The 18,612-nt window shown below is 42.3% G+C and overlaps 1 protein-coding gene across 1 annotated transcript in view; it reads left to right on the forward strand.

Annotated features, from left to right (window-relative positions):
* Window positions 1-5,990: 5,990 nt before the first annotated feature.
* Window positions 5,991-18,612, forward strand: part of LOC122798713 (zinc finger protein 345-like) — a 34,129-nt gene continuing 21,507 nt past the window's right edge. Inside the window, exon 1 of the mRNA XM_044067809.1 lies at window positions 5,991-6,102. Coding sequence (XP_043923744.1) covers window positions 5,994-6,102 — 109 coding nt within the window. The 5' untranslated portion in view covers window positions 5,991-5,993. The remainder of the gene's footprint in view (window positions 6,103-18,612) is intronic.

Here is an 18,612-nt window from a genome sequence, read left to right on the forward strand (position 1 = left end):
GACAACTGTACATTTTTTGGCATTTAGCTTGAGCCCATGGCTCTGGCACCAGGCATCTGTTTCGGTAAAGCCCGTTTGTAGTATAGTCACATCATTTGCGGATTCAATAATGTCTCCCAGCTTGCAACCATCTGCAAACTTTGTAAGCCAGAGTCCCTTAGTGTTGGCCTGTACTTCATAGAAGTAGATGCCAAACAAGAGTGGTCCCAGGACAGAACCCTGCAAATACACTTTTTCCTTGTATGACAACTAAAATGGCTGCCAAAATGTGCATATACCTCATTTTTTGAGGAATTGTCGCTCATTTTTTTCTTATGGTCACTTGATTCAAATACTATTCCTGATATATCTATATTCTCTATATTGAACTGTATAGCTCCTATATTCCCCATGAATCCAAAACCTTTACTTTTTTCCTTATTTATACATAAGCCAAGTATCTTTAAAAATGTAGTTAATTTTCTGATTGTCTCTTCCATCCATACTTTGTTCTTATGTATATATTATTGGTAATTGCATTTCATCTATTATCTTATCTTATATCCCACCATATTTGATATTCTATTGATTTTATTAACAATTACATTCATACCTAAAGAAATAAAATAATACGGCTCACAAGGCATCGTTCCCTTATTCTACACACTATTTTAATTTCCTCACTTAACCATCCATTTAAAATTATTCTTTCATTCTTTCTTTCATATGTGGACTTAAATTACTTTTATTATCCTATCACTTATGTTATAAGCCCTCAATATGTCCCATAAGGATTTATATTGTATTTTATTAAATGCCTAAATTAAATCTCCTACCATAATTTTAGCTTCCACCTTTTTATTTACAATATCATCTATTTCTTCTTTTACTATCCATAATAAATCCTGACTTCCTTTCCTCTTTCTACCAACAATTGTTTGATCAAGCAACTTACAGACTTTGTTAGTCTTTTGGTTATTATTCTTATAAACGTCTTATAGTCTGTATTATTTAATACTTTTGGTTTTTATGTAATATTTATCTCCTTTTTCCATATACATTTAATGATTCCCATACATATCTATCCACCATACTTATTTTTATCCATTCATTTAATACCTCCACAAAAAGGATTTTTGCCAGTTTTCCATATCATTGTACATCATGCAATATTCAGCAGCAGCCAGCCCTGTAGCTGTATCCATACTGATACCTTTCAATGTTTCTTTTAGCTCTTTCGTATTTTCGTATTTATATTTTTCTCCAAATTCTCATTATCTTCTTTACTGAGTGTTTTAACTAGCCATTTCTGAGTCACTTTTGTTTCTTTCTTTACAAAAGACTGCCTTTTATGTTTTTTAATTACCTCAAATATTCTGTCTTGCGTAATTAGTTTTTTTCTTCATTATTGTTTAATTCCCTTATTATTCTTTTATTCTCTTTCACTAATTTATTCAAGTATGGGGCTACTGCTTCTTTTCTTCCTTGTAAACAATTATCTTTGTTTATATAGCAATCTCATAATCTTCTCCTGATTTATGACATATATTTCTTTTTCTTTCTCATAGAAAGCTCACTTATCCTTCATTATTTCTTTGAGCACTTCTTGATTTAACTGTTTATATTTAAATTTTCTATCCTTTTCTTTTCCTATTGACACTTCAAAAAACACTTTTTATATTTTTCCATAAAACTTATCCACCAACTTTTTCAATTTTCATAAAATATTCTAATACCTATATGATCTTTCCATAATTTATTTATCTCTTTCCTTTCATCTTTATTTAAGTCTTTTTTATTAAGCCTGTTAATACCTTGGCCTATTCTTATGTATCCTTCTTTCACATGTACCTCTATCCTTATGCTACATGGTCTGAAAGTCCTGTCTTTTTTATTCCTTTTTTGTAGAATTTTTAAATTATCCAATCTAAAAAGTAGTCACTTTTGGTTTTGATGTCACTTCTTCTTTAGTCCAGTGTTTGTTATCCTATATGTATAGCTTTCCATATTTCATTACCTCATATATCATTTTAACATTACCACTATTTTTTCTTTCCTATTCTTAAAATTGCATTTAAAATCCCCCTCTAATATTATATCAATATTAACACCTACATAATTTAGAAATTTTTAAACATCATCACTCGTTCTTTCTTTGTAACATATGCATATATTGCAATAATTCTGTAAACATTTATTTTCCATCTTACATCAATGACCATTAGTCTTCCTAATTTAACTATTGTGACATCTAATATTTTAATATTTTCTTGACATAACATACCTTTTCCTGAACATGTATCTTTTCCCATATACCAGGTAATAGATCCACCCCATAGCATTTCTGTTTGTGACCTTTCCTCCTGTTCTGTCAAAATTCTGGTAGCTTCTAAGATAATTATATGTGAATCAATTAAAGCACACCATTCTAAAATACCTATTCCTATTTTAATATTCTTTGTGCTATTAACATTTAAAGTGAAAATCTTCAGCCTTTAAATGAAATTAGTATTATTCCTTTCTCATCCTTTACTTTTTTATTCTCTTTCACTATTACACATTTACATTTTATTTTCCTGTCTTTCATCCTTTTCCCTATGGATTTTTTTCTTTCCTCTCACTAATTACCATTTTGCATACTACTTCAGTCATACCAAGCACCTATTTTCTCTTTTTCCTTCCCTGTCTTTTCTAACCATTGTTATATCTTTGTTTTTCCTATGTACTAACCTGTTTTTCTTGTTCCTTTTCTACATTTTTATCATATACTGGATCTTGTATACCTTCTATTTCTGCGACTTCTACATTTTCTTCACAAGCTACCCATGTAGGTCTGGTTGTTCCACATTTTTTTACATTTCATGTCACATTTTTTTGCTTCATGCCCTGTTTTACCACAAATATAAAATCTTTGTTTATCATATTCATTAATCAAGTGATCATTTTTTCCACAGATAAAGCATGTTTTTGACTTCCCTCTTTACTCTACAAATCCTCTGTTACCATTCACATTAATCACAATAGGTATATATACAACATCATCTCTTTCCATTTTCAAAATAACTCCACAGTCCCATTCCGCAGTCCATAAAGTTCTTTCATCATATATCTTTTGTGTCCATAATATCTTTACATATAGTCTTTAAATATTCTTTCAATTCCTCTTTTTCAACTTCCATTCTAAATTGTATCATAACTCTTTTTTTTTTGTTTCTCTATGAAACTCCTGTACTACATATTCAGTCATAGGATTATAGTTTATTTATTTGTTTGTCATTTGTTAACTGGGTTAGTCCAACTGAGCCAGTCGCCCATTCTCAGTGGAGAACCAAGGAGAAAAGCTCCAGACAGTTACTACAAATTTATAAAAAGGAAAAAATCTGACAATGTGCTTTATATAAGAATATTAGAAATTTACAAAAGGATGAAGTTTACATAAACATTACAATAATGTGCATAACATGCAGTACAAAAGTTAGATATTTTTTAGTTAACAAAAAGAGAAAGAGATTCAAATGAGATAGGGCCCTTGCAATAAGTGGGTATTAAAAGTGTGACAGGTAGTATGGTGGTAAGGTGGGATTTAAGTAGGATCATTCAAGTGACAGGTGTTGGCATTTAGGAGAAAGATTTAAGTTTGGATTTAAAGAGATTTATGTTAGAAATTATTCTGATGTTAAGGAGGAGTTTGTTCCATGCATGGGAAATAATATATTTGTAAAGTTTACCGATGTTTTTGTCTGGTTTATAGGTGGCCAGAAGGAGCTAATCAGAACTTTGGGGAGTTCTTTGAGGGGTATAATGTGATATTAGTGAGGATATAGTAGGACAGAAAAGGAGTTTTAAGAGTAAAGTATGAGTCATTTGCAGCTGGGAGTGAAGCAGGTGCTGGGGGAAATCAAGCCACTGGAGTTGTTTAGTGCATGGCAGTGATGAGATTTGTAGGGTTGGTTACTAGCAAATCTTGCAACACTGTAGTATGATTGATAGAGTTTAGCCAAAAGGGTAGATTTTAGATGTGAAAAGATGGGGAAGGCATAAAGTAGACATGGAAGGAGGAAGGCCTCAGATAGTTTCTGCCTATAGTGAGAGGGTAGGCATTTCTTATATCTGTAGAGTAGGCCAAGTTTTTGATTGGTCTTTTTGATACAGTGCTGAATATGGGTATCAAATTTTAATTGGTCATCAATAATAACACCAAGAAGTTTAGTATGTCGGTCAGGTTGTATGATGGTATTGTCGAGAGAAGAAATGGTGAAGGGTGTTTTTAGGTGAGAGAGAGTTTTTAGAAAAAAAGAGTAGTAGCTTTGTGTTTTTAGGATTTAGAATTGGTTGTTGGCTAACTATTTTTCTACAGAGAGATGGCTATGTTGAGTAGTAGAGAGGAGGTTAGAGAAACTGTATGTCTGTGTTTATCAGAAGTTTTAAACATTCGAGTCTTATTGTTTTATATTTAATGTAATGCTTGCCAACAAAACTTACCTATATCAAAGTTAATACATTTCTAAAGACATTCAGTCTAAAAATTCACAACATTAGCCAACTTTTAGTATTATCATTTTAAGATTGTGAGTAAAATTAATCCTGCATTCCACATAATTAGCATCTAAAAGTAAGGCTGTAGCTAATATAATTTCCTTATAGCAGGAAAATCAATCATCAGTTTGTAGAATTGTGATCAAAGTATGCCAAACTTTTATTACCCTTTCATCATTGTTAAAACCTCAATATATTCTTGTTGACTAGAGAAGTTATAGAGAAGAGGTAGTGTCCATAATAATTTAAAACAGTCAGCTTTGACCATATACATTTTTGGAAAGTTTTTTTGCATTAACTTTAAAACTAAATTCTGAACCGCTGAGTGTCAGGTATCTGAAAGCCGTTAGATATTATTCACATTTCTATTGTTATCATTACATAAGCATTCTGAATTAATAATGGCAAATCCAATGTAATACAATAAAACATAAAAATGAGTCTGCCAGAATGTGGAATGCATAATGACAGCAGACTCATATATTTCTACCCCATAACAGCATTGAGTTGATTATTAAGTCAAGAGAATATACTGAAGTTATTTCATATATGCATTTTGAGGCAGGAAGATTACAGTAATGTTCACACTGAAAGTGAAAGCAAGAGTACAAATGTAGGTATTTGGAACATAATTTGACTGCAAAGGTTAGCAATCTGTATCCGTGGCTCTTGGTGGAATGTCGCTCTACTCTGGCCTTTGTATTATTATAATTATCCATGGCTCTTGGTAGAATGTCGCTCTACTCTGGCTTGTGTATTATTATCATTATCCATGGCTCTTGGTCGAATGTCACTCTTCTCTGGCCTGTGTATTATCATTATCTGTGGCTCTTGGTAGAATGTCGCTCTACTCTGGCCTTTGTGTTATTATAATTATCCATGGTTCTTGGTCGAATGTCACTCTTCTCTGGCCTGTGTATTATTATCATTATCTGTGGCTCTTGGTAGAATGTCGCTCTACTCTGGCCTTTGTATTATTATCATTATCCGTGGCTCTTGGTAGAATGTCGCTCTACTCTGGCCTGTGTATTATTATCATTATCTGTGGCTCATGGTGGAACGTTGCTCTATTCTGGCCTTTGTATTATTATCATTATCCATGGCTCTTGGTGGAATGTCGGTCTACTCTGGCCTGTGTATTATTATCATTATCTGTGGCTCTTGGTGGAATGTTGCTCTATTCTGGCCTTTGTATTATTATCATTATCCGTGGCTCTTGGTGGAATGTCACTCTATTCTGGCCTTTGTATTATTATCATTATCCGTGGCTCTTGGTGGAATGTCGCTCTACTCTGACCTGTGTATTATTATCATTATCTGTGGCTTTTGGTGGAATGTTACTCTACTCTGGCCTGTGTATTATTTTCATTATTCATCAGTTGTGCATTAATAAACCATGTAAGCATGCAAAACTCCGGGGAAGATCTGTTTTAAGGATAACATTTCTTCTGATTTTATTTGCAGGTTTTAACATCCCGATGGTCCAGCTCTGGTTATATATTAAGAAAGGAAAGACATTTCCTTCTGGTGACTCCGGTGAAGGAATGGTGGTGCAGAAGATGCAGCTTCCTGACAGCAATGCTGAGAGTAAGTGCCTGATCAGAAGATTATGTTTTTCATCATTTATCTGTGTGTAAATTAAAAAGTCAGAAGACAATGAAATGCTCATGAGAATGACTGGTGTACCAGTCCAGCAAAAAATCTAAAAATGTAGCTGGTATTATTAGAAACTGCATTACAAAGAGTTTGAAGGATGGAAAAGGTAAAAGGAATAGAACTCTGCAGGACATGGTGAGGTGCTGAAGGGAGGGGGTAAGCAGTACTGCAGAACATAGTGTGGTACTGAAGGCTGGGTGTGAGTAGTACTACAGAACATGGTGTGGTACTGAAGGCTGGGAGTGAGGACTACTACAGAACTTGGTATGGTACTGAAGGCTGGGCATGTGCAGTGCTACAGAACATGGTATAGTACTGAAGGCGGGGGGTGTGCTGTACTACAGGACATGGTGTGGTACTAAAGCCGGGGGATGTGCAGTACTACACAACACAACATGGTGTGGTACTGAAGCATGGGGGTGAGCAGTCCTGAAGAACATGGTGTGGTACTGAAGGTGGGTGAATGAAGTACTACAGAACATGGTGTGGTACTGAAGGCTGGGGGTGTGCAGTACTGCAGAATGTGGTGTGGTACTGAAGGCTGGGGGTGAGCAATACTGTAGAACATGATGAGGTACTGAAGGCTGGGGGTGAGCAGTACTACAGAACATGGTGTGGTAGTGAAGGTTGGGGGTGAGCAGTACTGCAGAACATGGTGTGGTACTGGAAGCTGGAGGTGAGCAGTACTACAGAACATGATGTACTGAAGGCTGGGGGTGAGCGGTACTGCAGAACATGTTCTGGTACTGAAGACTGGGGGTTGAGCAGTACTGCAGAATGTAGAGTGGTACTGAAGGCTGGGTTGAGCAATACTTCAGAACATGATGTGGTACTGAAAGCTGGGGGTGAGTAGTACTACAGAACATGGTGTGGTAGTGAAGGTTGAGGATTAGCAGTACTACAGAACATGGTGTGGTACTGAACGTTGGAGGTGAGCAGTACTACAGAACATGATGTACTGAAGGCTGGGGGTGAGCAGTACTGCAGAACATGGTGTGGTACTGAAGGCGGGGGATGAGCAGTACTACAGATCATGGTGTGGTACTGAAGGCTGGGGTGAGCAGTACTGCAGAACATGATGTGGTACTGAAGGCTGAGGATGAGCAGTACTACAGAACATGGTGTGGTACTGAAGGCTGGGGGTGAGCAGTACAGCAGAACATGGTGTGGTACTGAAGGCTGGGGGTGAGAAGTAGTACATAACATGGTGTGGTACTGAAGGCTGGGAGGGTGCAGTACTACAGAACATGGTGTGGTACTGAAGGCTGGGGGTGAGCAGTACTACAGAACATGGTGTGGTACTGAAGGCTGGGGTGAGCAGTACTACAGAACATGGTGTGGTACTGAAGGCTGGGAGTGAGCAGTACTACAGAACATGTTGTTGTAATGAAGGCTGGGGGGTGTGCATTACTACAGAACATGGTATAGTAGTGAAGGCTGGGGGTGAGCAGTAGTACAGAACATGGTGTGGTACTGAAGGCTGGGAGTGAGCAGTACTACAGAACATAGTGTGGTACTGAAGGCTGGGGGTGTACAGTACTACAGAACATGGTGTGGTACTGAAGGCTGGGGGTGATCAGTACTACAGAACATGGTGTGGTACTGAAGGCTGGGAGTGAGCAGTACTACAGAACATAGTGTGGTACTGAAGGCTGGGGGTGTACAGTACTACAGAACATGGTGTGGTACTGAAGGCTGGGGGTGATCAGTACTACAGAACATGGTGTGGTACTGAAGGCTGGGAGTGAGCAGTACTACAGAACATAGTTCATAGGTTCATAGGTTCATAGGTTTATACTAGGCTATCTGCCCTAAGGCATTTATAAGCCTAGCCCAAATTTTTGTGGCTTACTCCACCCCTTATATGAAAAAATACTGTGCCCATTAGTTTGTTGTGCCTCTGTCCAGCAGTGACACAGAGATGATTCCCGGGATAAACCTACGATCTCCCATCCACAGGTCAAGATTTCTCTTGAACAGAGCCAGCGAGGTGCTCTGCCTCACATGGATCGGGATTTTATTCCACAGCATAGGGAGTCTCTGAGTGATAAATCTATCCCTCCAGCATGTCCTATTTATATCCGTGCTAAGGTTTAAGTCACTTGCTCTAGTGGTTTTGGTGGATTTGGATTTTTGAGGTGGAGCATGTCCATTAATTCTGGGTTGGACATGGCCTTGTATGTCAGGCACATGTCACCTCTGAGCAGACGGTATGCAACTGAATAGAGCTGGAGTTTCTTCAATCTGGCAGCATATGACAGATTTTGGAGTCCCTTTATCCTTTTGGTGAGGAACTTTTGGGGTATCTCCAATTGCTGCAGATGTCGGGTGAGATACATCCCGAATGGGGCATTGTACTCGATCATTGGTCTGATAAGTGAAGAGTACAGGAACAATGACCTCACTAGATCTGGCTGTGAATCCCTTCATGATCAGGTGGGCAATGTAGAAGGTCTTTCTAACCACTTTAGCAGCGTGAGTGTCAAAGAAAGGCCACTGTCAACCTGGGTCCCCAGGTCCCTGATAACCTCTTCTGTGCTTAGTGGATTGCCACCTATATGGTAGCTTGGGGTTACCTTGTTTTTCCCGAAGGGTATGACTATACATTTTTTGGCGTTTAACTTCAGGCCATGGCTCTGGCACCAGCTATCTGTTTCCGTGAGTCCCTTCTGAAGGATATCCGTGTCCGATGCACTTTCCACTATGGTGCCCAGTTTGCAGTCGTCTGCAAACTTTGTCAGCCAAAGTCCTCCCATGTTGGCCTGTACTTCTGAGAAGTAGATGCCGAACAATAGGGGGCCAAGGACTGAGCCCTGTGGGACACCACTTGTGATCGGCTTGGAGTCTGACATAGCGCCAGCAACTCTAACCCTGTGGGTTCTGTCCTTAAGCCAGTTTGCAACCTATCTTGTGACATATGGGTTTACATTTAAGCTGGTATGTTTTTCTACAATACCTGGGTGGGGTATTGTGTGGAAGGCCTTTGCAAGGTCAAGGTAGGCTGTATGGACTGTCTTTCCCTCATCAATGGCCTTGGTGACTGTTTCGAAGAAGTCAACCAAGTTCAAAAGGCATGATCTGCCCTTGACGAAGCCAAACTGGGTCGGGTCCAATGTCTGCAAGTCCCCTGTATCTTTGTTTATGAGCTCCATTATGATCATCTCCATAGCTTTGCAGACTAGACTTGTTAAGCTTATGGGGCGGTAATTACCAGGGTCCATAGAGGCACCGCCTTTGTGGAGTGGGACCACAGTTGCCGTACGCCACTCCTTGGGCACGTATCCTGTGGTAAGGCTGAGATTAAACAGCTGCCTTATGCGGGTTTAATTCCTCATTTAGCTCGTGTAGCACACAGCCGGGGACACCATCCGGTCCCATTGATGCTGTGTTTTTAGCTTTAGAGAGAGCAGCTTTCACCTGCGCATTTGAGATGTCTGGGAGGCTACACTCTGCTGGGATAGTTATCTCTCCTTTAGGGGAGAGGGGTGAAGTTTGCACTGAACCTGTCTGCCAGTATGTTGGCAATGTCTGTGGGTTCAGTGATTTTTGTATCATTTTGGACTAATTCTGAGCATATCTGGGAGTTTCCACCCAGGTTCCTAACATAGCTGAAAAAGGCCTTATGATTGTCCTTTGAATCCATGGCAATTTTCTCTCAAAATTGGCCTTAGTTGATTTTATGAGTGCTCATATTTTTTACTAATAATGATCGGGGTGACTTCCCTTTTATGGATTTTGTTCTATCATGTAATAGCTTTCTCCTCTTATTGTAAAGTTTGTTAATGGCTGGGGTCCACCAGACTGGACATTTGCCCTTTGTGGAAAGAGTCTTGGTTTTATTTGGGATTGCCTGATCCATGCAGTCCTGGAGGTGTTCATAGAAGGCATTTGTAAGGGCTTCCGCAGCTTTGGTTGTGGTTTCCACTGGCTCAGGGGCCTTGAAGGATACCACACCAGTCTTGAGTAGTGTGAAGTTTGCATTAGAGAAGTTCTTCACTGTGGTCTTTTTTGTTTGGGGTGGGGGCGGGATGTGGATTTCCAGTGAGATTAGTTTATGATCAGATCTCACCAATGAGGGATATACTTCCAGTGTGGAGCATTTTGTCCCCATGTTTGTGATAATGAGATCTAGTATATTTTCTCCTCTCGTGGGAACAGTGACTAGCTGTTCCATGGCATTTGATATTATGAACTCCAGGAACTGTTGGGCTAGAAAGTTAGGGCTTGAGTAATGTTCCCAGTCTATATTTGGGTAGTTGAAGTCACCCAATATGATGGTGTTTGGAGATACATTTATACCCTCCAGTGTCTTCAGGAAGGCTGTGTGGGGTTCCTGAGTTTGAGAGGGTGGCCTGTAGCATGCTACAATTTGTAGAGCAGTTTTGCCTATGGTTAGTTGCACCTGGATGGTTTCCGAAGCTTTGTGCATTGCCACCAACCTGGAGGTGTGGGTATCCTTTATGAATATGGATACACCCCTTCCTTTTGTGGTGTGGTCCGGGTTTTGGGGCCGGAACTCATGATATGAAGTAAAACCTAATAGTGCCGGGGTACTCTCAGGAGCCTTGAACCAGGTTTCAGTTACAGCACAGACATCGATGTTCTCCATACTGAGAAGGGCCTCGAGTGCGTGCATTTTGAGATTTAGACTTCTGGCATTGAGCAGCATTACCCTCAGTTTCTTCCCATTTTTGTTTTCTAGGGTGGTAGGTTTAGAATTTGAGCCTTGCCTAAAAAAGGCACTATGGGGGTGGCAAGAGCCTTAGCCAATATCCGAATCCCAGGGTGACAGGTGCAAGGCGTCCCTTGCTTTAACGTGGCTTGTCAAGCATGTCATCCCAGGCAGACAGACACTGGATCCCCTTTGAATGACACCAGACATTAAGCCAATTGTTAAAGCTGATCATCTTATCTCTATATTGTGGCATCATTCTTGGTGAAGGAAGGATACTGCTCAGGGTCAGGGTCATACCTGCCTGGGCTACATAATCAGAGAGCTCCTCTATGTCTCTTTTCATGTAGTCCAGGGAGGTACGTCTCAGGTCGTTCACACCAGTGCTTGTGTTATGTGGCGGATTCTAGCGCCCGATAGGCAGCTTACTGTGACCCTCTCCTTGTTCAGCCTGGTGAGTGGGACGTCAGTGTGTCTGACTATGGAGTCACCTATGACAAGTATGTTTGGTGTTGTATTTGGCCTTAAGGGCTGTGACTGCTTTGCACACTGCTTTTGTGGTTTATGTGTTGCTTGTGGGGTGTCTTGAGGTAGCAGTTGTTTGGGTGTCTGCTTTGGAGGCCTCTGCTGTTTAGGTAAATTTTTACTCAGAGCCTCCGAGTATGTCTTTGTGTGTTTATGTGTTTGGTGGTATTGAAGGCTGGGGGTGCACAGTACTAGGCTGGGGGTGAGCAGTAGTACAGAACATGGTGTGGTACTGAAGGTTGGGAGTGAGCAGTACTACAAAACATAGTATGGTATTGAAGGCTGGGGGTGCACAGTACTACAGAACATGGTGTGGTACTGAAGGCAGGGGTGAGCAGTATTGCAGAACATAGTGTGGTACTGAAGGCTGGGGGTGTAGCTTTACTGCAGAACATGGTGTGGTACTGAAGGGTGGGGGTGAGTAGTACTACAGAACATGGTGTGTTACTGAAGACTGGGGGTGAGCAATACTACAGAACATGGTGTGGTACTGAAGACTGGGGGTGAGCAGTACTACAGAACATGGTGCGGTACTGAAGGCTGGGTGTGAGAAGTACTACAGAACATGGTGTAGTACAGAAGGCTGGGTGTGAGCAGTATTACAGAACATGGTGTGGTACTGAAGGCTGGGGGTGAGAAGTACTACAGAACATGGTGTGGTACTGAAGGCTCGGTGTGAGCAGTATTACAGAACATGATGTGGTACTGAAGGCTGGGGGGTGAGCAGTACTACAGAACATGGTGTGGTACTGAAGGCTGGGGGTGAGAAGTACTACAGAACATGATGTGGTACTGAAGGCTGGGGGTGAGCAGTACTGCAGAACATGGTGTGGTACTGAAGGCTGGGGGTGAGCAGTACTACAGAACATGGTGTGGTACTGAAGGCTGGGGTGAGAAGTACTACAGAACATGGTGTGGTACTGAAGGCTGGGAGTGAGCAGTACTACAGAACATAGTGTGGTACTGAAGGCTGGGGGTGTACAGTACTACAGAACATGGTGTGGTACTGAAGGCTGGGAGTGAGCAGTACTACAGAACATAGTGTGCTACTGAAGGCTGGGGGTGTACAGTATTACAGAACATGGTATGGTAGTAAAGGCTGGCGGTGAGCAGTAGTACAGAACATGGTGTGGTACTGAAGGTTGGGAGTGAGCAGTACTACAAAACATAGTGTGGTACTGAAGGCTGGGGGTGCACAGTACTACAGAACATGGTGTGGTACTGAAGGCTGGGGTGAGCAGTACTACAGAACATGGTGTGGTACTGAAGGCTGGGGTGAGAAGTACTACAGAACATGGTGTGGTACTGAAGGCTGGGAGTGAGCAGTACTACAGAACATAGTGTGGTACTGAAGGCTGGTGGTGTACAGTACTACAGAACATGGTGTGGTACTGAAGGCTGGAGTGAGCAGTACTACAGAATATAGTGTGCTACTGAAGGCTGGGGGTGTATAGTATTACAGAACATGGTATGGTAGTAAAGGCTGGCGGTGAGCAGTAGTACAGAACATGGTGTGGTACTGAAGGTTGGGAGTGAGCAGTACTACAAAACATAGTGTGGTACTGAAGGCTGGGGGTGCACAGTACTACAGAACATGGTGTGGTACTGAAGGCTGGGGTGAGCAGTACTGCAGAACATAGTGTGGTAGTGAAGCCTGGGGGTGTAGCATTACTGCAGAACATGGTGTGGTACTGAAGGCTGGGGGTGAGTAGTACTACAGAACATGGTGTGGTACTGAAGACTGGGGGTGAGCAGTACTACAGAACATGGTGTGGTACTGAAGACTGGGGGTGAGCAGTACTACAGAACATGGTGCGGTACTGAAGGCTGCGGGTGAGAAGTACTACAGAACATGGTGTAGTACTGAAGGCTGGGTGTGAGAAGTATTACAGAACATGGTGCGTTACAGAAGGCTGGGGGTGAGCAGTACTACAGAACATGGTGTGGTACTGAAGGCTGGGGGTGAGAAGTACTACAGTACATGGTGCTGTACAGAAGGCTGGGGGTGAGCAGTACTACAGAACATGGTGTGGTACTGAAGGATGGGGTAGCAGTACTACAGAAAATGATGTGGTACTGAAGGCTGGGGGTGAGCAGTACTGCAGAACATGGTGTGGTACTGAAGGCTGGGGGTGCACAGTACTACAGAACATGGTGTGGTACTGAAGGCTGGGGTGAGCAGTACTGCAGAACATAGTGTGGTAGTGAAGCCTGGGGGTGTAGCATTACTGCAGAACATGGTGTGGTACTGAAGGCTGGGGGTGAGTAGTACTACAGAACATGGTGTGGTACTGAAGACTGGGGGTGAGCAGTACTACAGAACATGGTGTGGTACTGAAGACTGGGGGTGAGCAGTACTACAGAACATGGTGTGGTACTGAAGGCTGCGGGTGAGAAGTACTACAGAACATGGTGTAGTACTGAAGGCTGGGTGTGAGCAGTATTACAGAACATGGTGTGGTACTGAAGGCTGGGGGTGAGAAGTACTACAGAACATGGTGTGGTACTGAAGGCTTGGTGTGAGCAGTATTACAGAACATGATGTGGTACTGAAGGCTAGGGGTGAGCAGTACTACAGAACATGGTGTGGTACTGAAGGCTGGGGGTGAGCAGTACTGCAGAACATAGTGTGGTACTGAAGGCTGGGGGTGAGAAGTACTACAGTGCATGGTGCATTACAGAAGGCTGGGGGTGAGCAGTACTACAGAACATGGTGTGGTACTGAAGGCTGGGGGTGAGAAGTACTACAGTACATGGTGCTATACAGAAGGCTGGGGGTGAGCAGTACTACAGAACATAGTGTGGTGCTGAAGGATTGGGCAGCAGTACTACAGAACATGATGTGGTACTGAAGGCTGGGGGTGAGCAGTACTGCAGAACATGGTGTGGTACTGAAGGCTGGGGGTGAGCAGTACTGCAGAACATGGTGTGGTACTGAAGGCTGGGAGTGAGAAGTACTACAGAACATGGTGTGGTACTAAAGGCTGGGTGTGAGCAGTATTACAGAACATGATGTGGTACTGAAGGCTGGGTTGAGCAGTACTGCAGAACATGGTGTGGTACTGAAGGCTTGGGGTGAGAAGTACTACAGAACATGGTGTGGTACTGAAGGCTTGGTATGAGCAGTATTACAGAACATGATGTGGTACTGAAGGCTGGGGGTGAGCAGTACTATAGAACATGGTGTGGTACTGAAGGCTGTGGGTGAGCAGTACTACAGAACATGATGTCGTACTGAAGGCTGGGGGTGAGCAGTACTACAGAACATGATGTGGTACTGAAGGCTGGGGTGAGCAGTACTGCAGAACATGGTGTGGTACTGAAGGTAGAGAGTGAGCCATGCTGCAGAACATGGTGTAGTACTGAAGGCTGGGGGGTGACCAGTGTTGCAAAACATGGTGTGGTACAAATCATTACTGTTATAATATGAAAGCAGCAATTTCAGGAGCAGAATAAGCCCAATTAATATAACAGAGAGACCAGAATTATTGTTAGATATCCTACAGCATTGCTAGGAATATTTTGTGTCTGTCCTGCTGTATCATAGAGGTAAGCAGGCAGGTGGTGGAAGTATTGAATAAAGAAAACTATAAAGCAATTAAGACAAGAAGTGTCACTGTTAGAAGAGTATAGAAAGGGGAACAGATTTACAAAAGTACTCAGAAAGATAGGTGTGATAAAAGCAATGCACAGTATTATTACGGATCAAGATTTATCATGCACTATTGCAAATAATTAACTAAAAATTTCAGCACAGGCAGAAAAACTTAGGAGATACACAGATAAATATAAAGGAAAAGTACAAACTACGCAATTTATTGATAACCCCAAAAGTTCTGTAGAGAATTTGAAAACAAGGTAAAAGGAATTGAAAGACTGCCAAAAAAAGAAGAAATAGATACATTTTAGAGAAATATTTATGAAGATCATGTGGAACATAACAAAAATGCTAATTATAAAAAGTTCAAAGGTACAGGATATGAAATGGAATGAAGTAACAGGCAGAGAGATTGAAACAAAGTTAAGAAAAGCCTCTAATTGGAAAACCCCAGGCCCAGATGCAGTACCTAACTCCTTGTTAAAGGTATTAACATCTCTGCACTAAGGTTTAGCCATGAGTAAGAACTATTTATATGCACAACCCGAACAGAACTAACATGGCTAACAGCTGGTGTAAACGACCTGAGACGTACCTCCTTGGACTACATGAAAAGAGACATTGAGGAGCTCTCTGATTATGTAGCCCAGGCAGGTATGACCCTGACCCTGAGCAGTATCCTACCTTCACCAAGAATGATGCCACAATACAGAGATAAGATGATCAGTTTTAACAATTGGCTTAAACTCTGGTGTCATTCAAAGGGGATCCAGTGTCTGTCTGCCTGGGATGACATGCTGGACAAGCCACGCTGCTCGCATGGGCGGCTTGCACCTGTCACCCTGGGATTCGGATATTGGCAAAGGCTCTTGCCACCCCCATAGTGCCTTTTTTAGGCAAGGCTCAAATTCTAAACCTTCCACCCTAGAACACAAAAAAGGGAAAAAACTAAGGGTAATGCTGCTCAATGCCAGAAGTCTCAATCTCAAAATGCACTTTTCGAGGCCCTTCTCAGTATGGAGAACATCGATGTCTGTGCTGTGACAGAAACCTGGTTCAAGGCTCCTGAGAGCACCCCAGCACTATCAGGTTTTACCTCATATCATGCGTTCCGGCCCCAGAATCCGGACAATACCAAGAAAGGAGGGGGGGTATCCATATTCATCAAGGATACTTACACCTCAAGATTGGTGGCAACGCACGATGCATCTGAGACCATCCAGGTGCAGTTAACCATAGGCAAGACTGCTCTACAGATTGTAGCATGTTACAGGCCACCCTCACAAACTCAGGAATCTCACTTGGCCTTCCTGAAAACACTGGAGGGAATAAATGTATCCCCAAATACCATCATACTAGGTGACTTCAATTACCCAAATATAGACTGGGAACACTACTCAAGCCCAAACACCCTAGCCCAAAAGTTCCTGGAATTCATAAACTCAAATGCCATGGAACAACTAGTCACCACCCCTACAAGAGGAGAAAACATACTTGATCTCATCATCACGAACATAGGAGCAAAATGTTCAACACCAGAAGTATACCCCTCACTGGTGAGATCAGATCACAAACTAATCTCGCTGGAGGTCCTCATCCCACCCCCTCCTGAAACAATAAAGACCACAGTAAAGAACTTCTCGAAAGCCGACTTTACACTTCTAAAGACCAGTGTGGTCTCTTTTAGGGCCCCCGAGCCGGCAGAAAACAGTACTCTAGCCGCTGAATCACTTACAAAGGCCTTCTACCAGCACCTGCAGGACTGCATGGATAAGGCAATCCCAAGCAAAACAAAGACTCTTTGTACCAAAGGCAAACGTCCAGTCTGGTGGACCCCAGCCATAAACAAACTCTACAACAAAAGGAGGAAGCTACTACATGCTAGAGCAAAATCCTTGAAAGGTAAGACACCTTTGATCACTATAAGTAAAAAACTAAGAGCTCTCATAAAATCATCCAAAGCAAATTTTGAGAGAAAAATAGCTAAAGACTCTAAAGACAATCATAAGGCCTTCTTTAGCTATGTTAGAAACCTGGGAGGAAACTCCCAGATATGCTCAGAATTAGTTCAAAATGATGAGAAGATTACTGATCCTACAGACATTGCCAACATACTGGCGGACAGGTTCAGTGCAAACTTCTCCCCCCCAAAAGGAGAGATATCCATACCAACAGATTGCAGCCCCCCAAATATCTCTAATGCCCAAGTGAGAACTGCTCTCTCAAAGGCAAAAAACACAGCATCCATGGGACCTGATGGTGTCCCCGGCTGTGTGTTACATGCACTCAACGAGGAATTAAACCCTCAATTAGGACAGCTGTTTAATCATAGTATCACCTCTGGATCGTGCCAGGAGTGGCGCACAGCGACTGTGGTCCCACTTCACAAAGGCGGTGCCTCCACCGACCCTGGAAATTACCGGCCCATTAGCTTGACAAGCCTTATCTGCAAAGCCATGGAGAGGATCATAATGGATCTCATAAATAAAGACATAGGGAATTTGCAGACTTTGGATCCATCCCAGTTTGGCTTTGTCAAAGACAGGTCATGCCTTTTAAACTTGGTTGACTTTTTCGAAACAGTCACCAAGGCCATTGATGAGGGAAAGGCAGTCCATACAGCCTACCTTGATCTGGCGAAGGCTTTCGACACAATACCCCACTCAGGTATTGTTGAAAAACTCATCAGCCTAAATGTTAACCCATACATCACAAGATGGGTTGCAAACTGGCTGAGTGACAGAACACACAGGGTCAGAGTTGCCGGTGCCATGTCTGACTCAAAGCCTGTCTCAAGCGGTGTCCCACAGGGCTCAGTCCTGGGCCCACTCCTGTTTGGCATCTACTTTTCCGAAGTACAAGCAAACACAGGAGGGTTATGGCTGACAAAGTTTGCAGACGACTGCAAACTGGGTGTCGTAGTCGAAAATATATATGACACAGATATCCTTCAGAAGGGTCTCACAGATACGGATAACTGGTGCCAGAGCCACGGCCTAAAGTTAAATGCCAAAAAATGCATAGTCATACCCTTCGGGAAAAACAAGGTTACCCCTAGCTACCATATAGGTGGCAATCCACTGAGCACAGAAGAGGTTATCAGGGACCTGGGCACCCAGGTTGACAGCAGTCTGTCATTCGACACACATGTTGCTAAAATAGTTAGGAAGACCTTCTACATTGCCCACCTTATCATGAAGGGATTCACATCTAGATCAAGGGAGGTCATAGTCTCCTATATTCATCACTCATCAGACCAATGATTGAGTACAATGCCCCATTCGGAATGTATCTGACCCGACATTTGCAGCAGCTGGAGAGGCCGAAGTTCCTCACCAAGAGGATCATGGGTCTCAAAAATCTTTCCTATGCTTGGCCCGACTGAAAGAACTCCAACTCTATTCAGTAAACCGCTTGCTCAGGGGTGACCTGTGCCTGACATACAAGGCATTGTCAAACCCTGACTTGATGAGCATGCTTCACCTCAAAAAATCTAGATCCGTCAGAGCCACAAGGGCGGGAGACCTAAACCTTGACACAACCATTAATAGAACATGCTGGAGGGATAGATTCATTACCCAGAGACTCCCTATGCTGTGGAACAAAATCCCGGTATATGTGAGGCAAAGCACCTCGCTGGCTTTTT

Source organism: Protopterus annectens, chromosome 3.part1, assembly GCF_019279795.1.
Source record: "Protopterus annectens isolate FY-2018-M chromosome 3.part1, PAN1.0, whole genome shotgun sequence".
Lineage (NCBI taxonomy): Eukaryota > Metazoa > Chordata > Ceratodontiformes > Protopteridae > Protopterus > Protopterus annectens.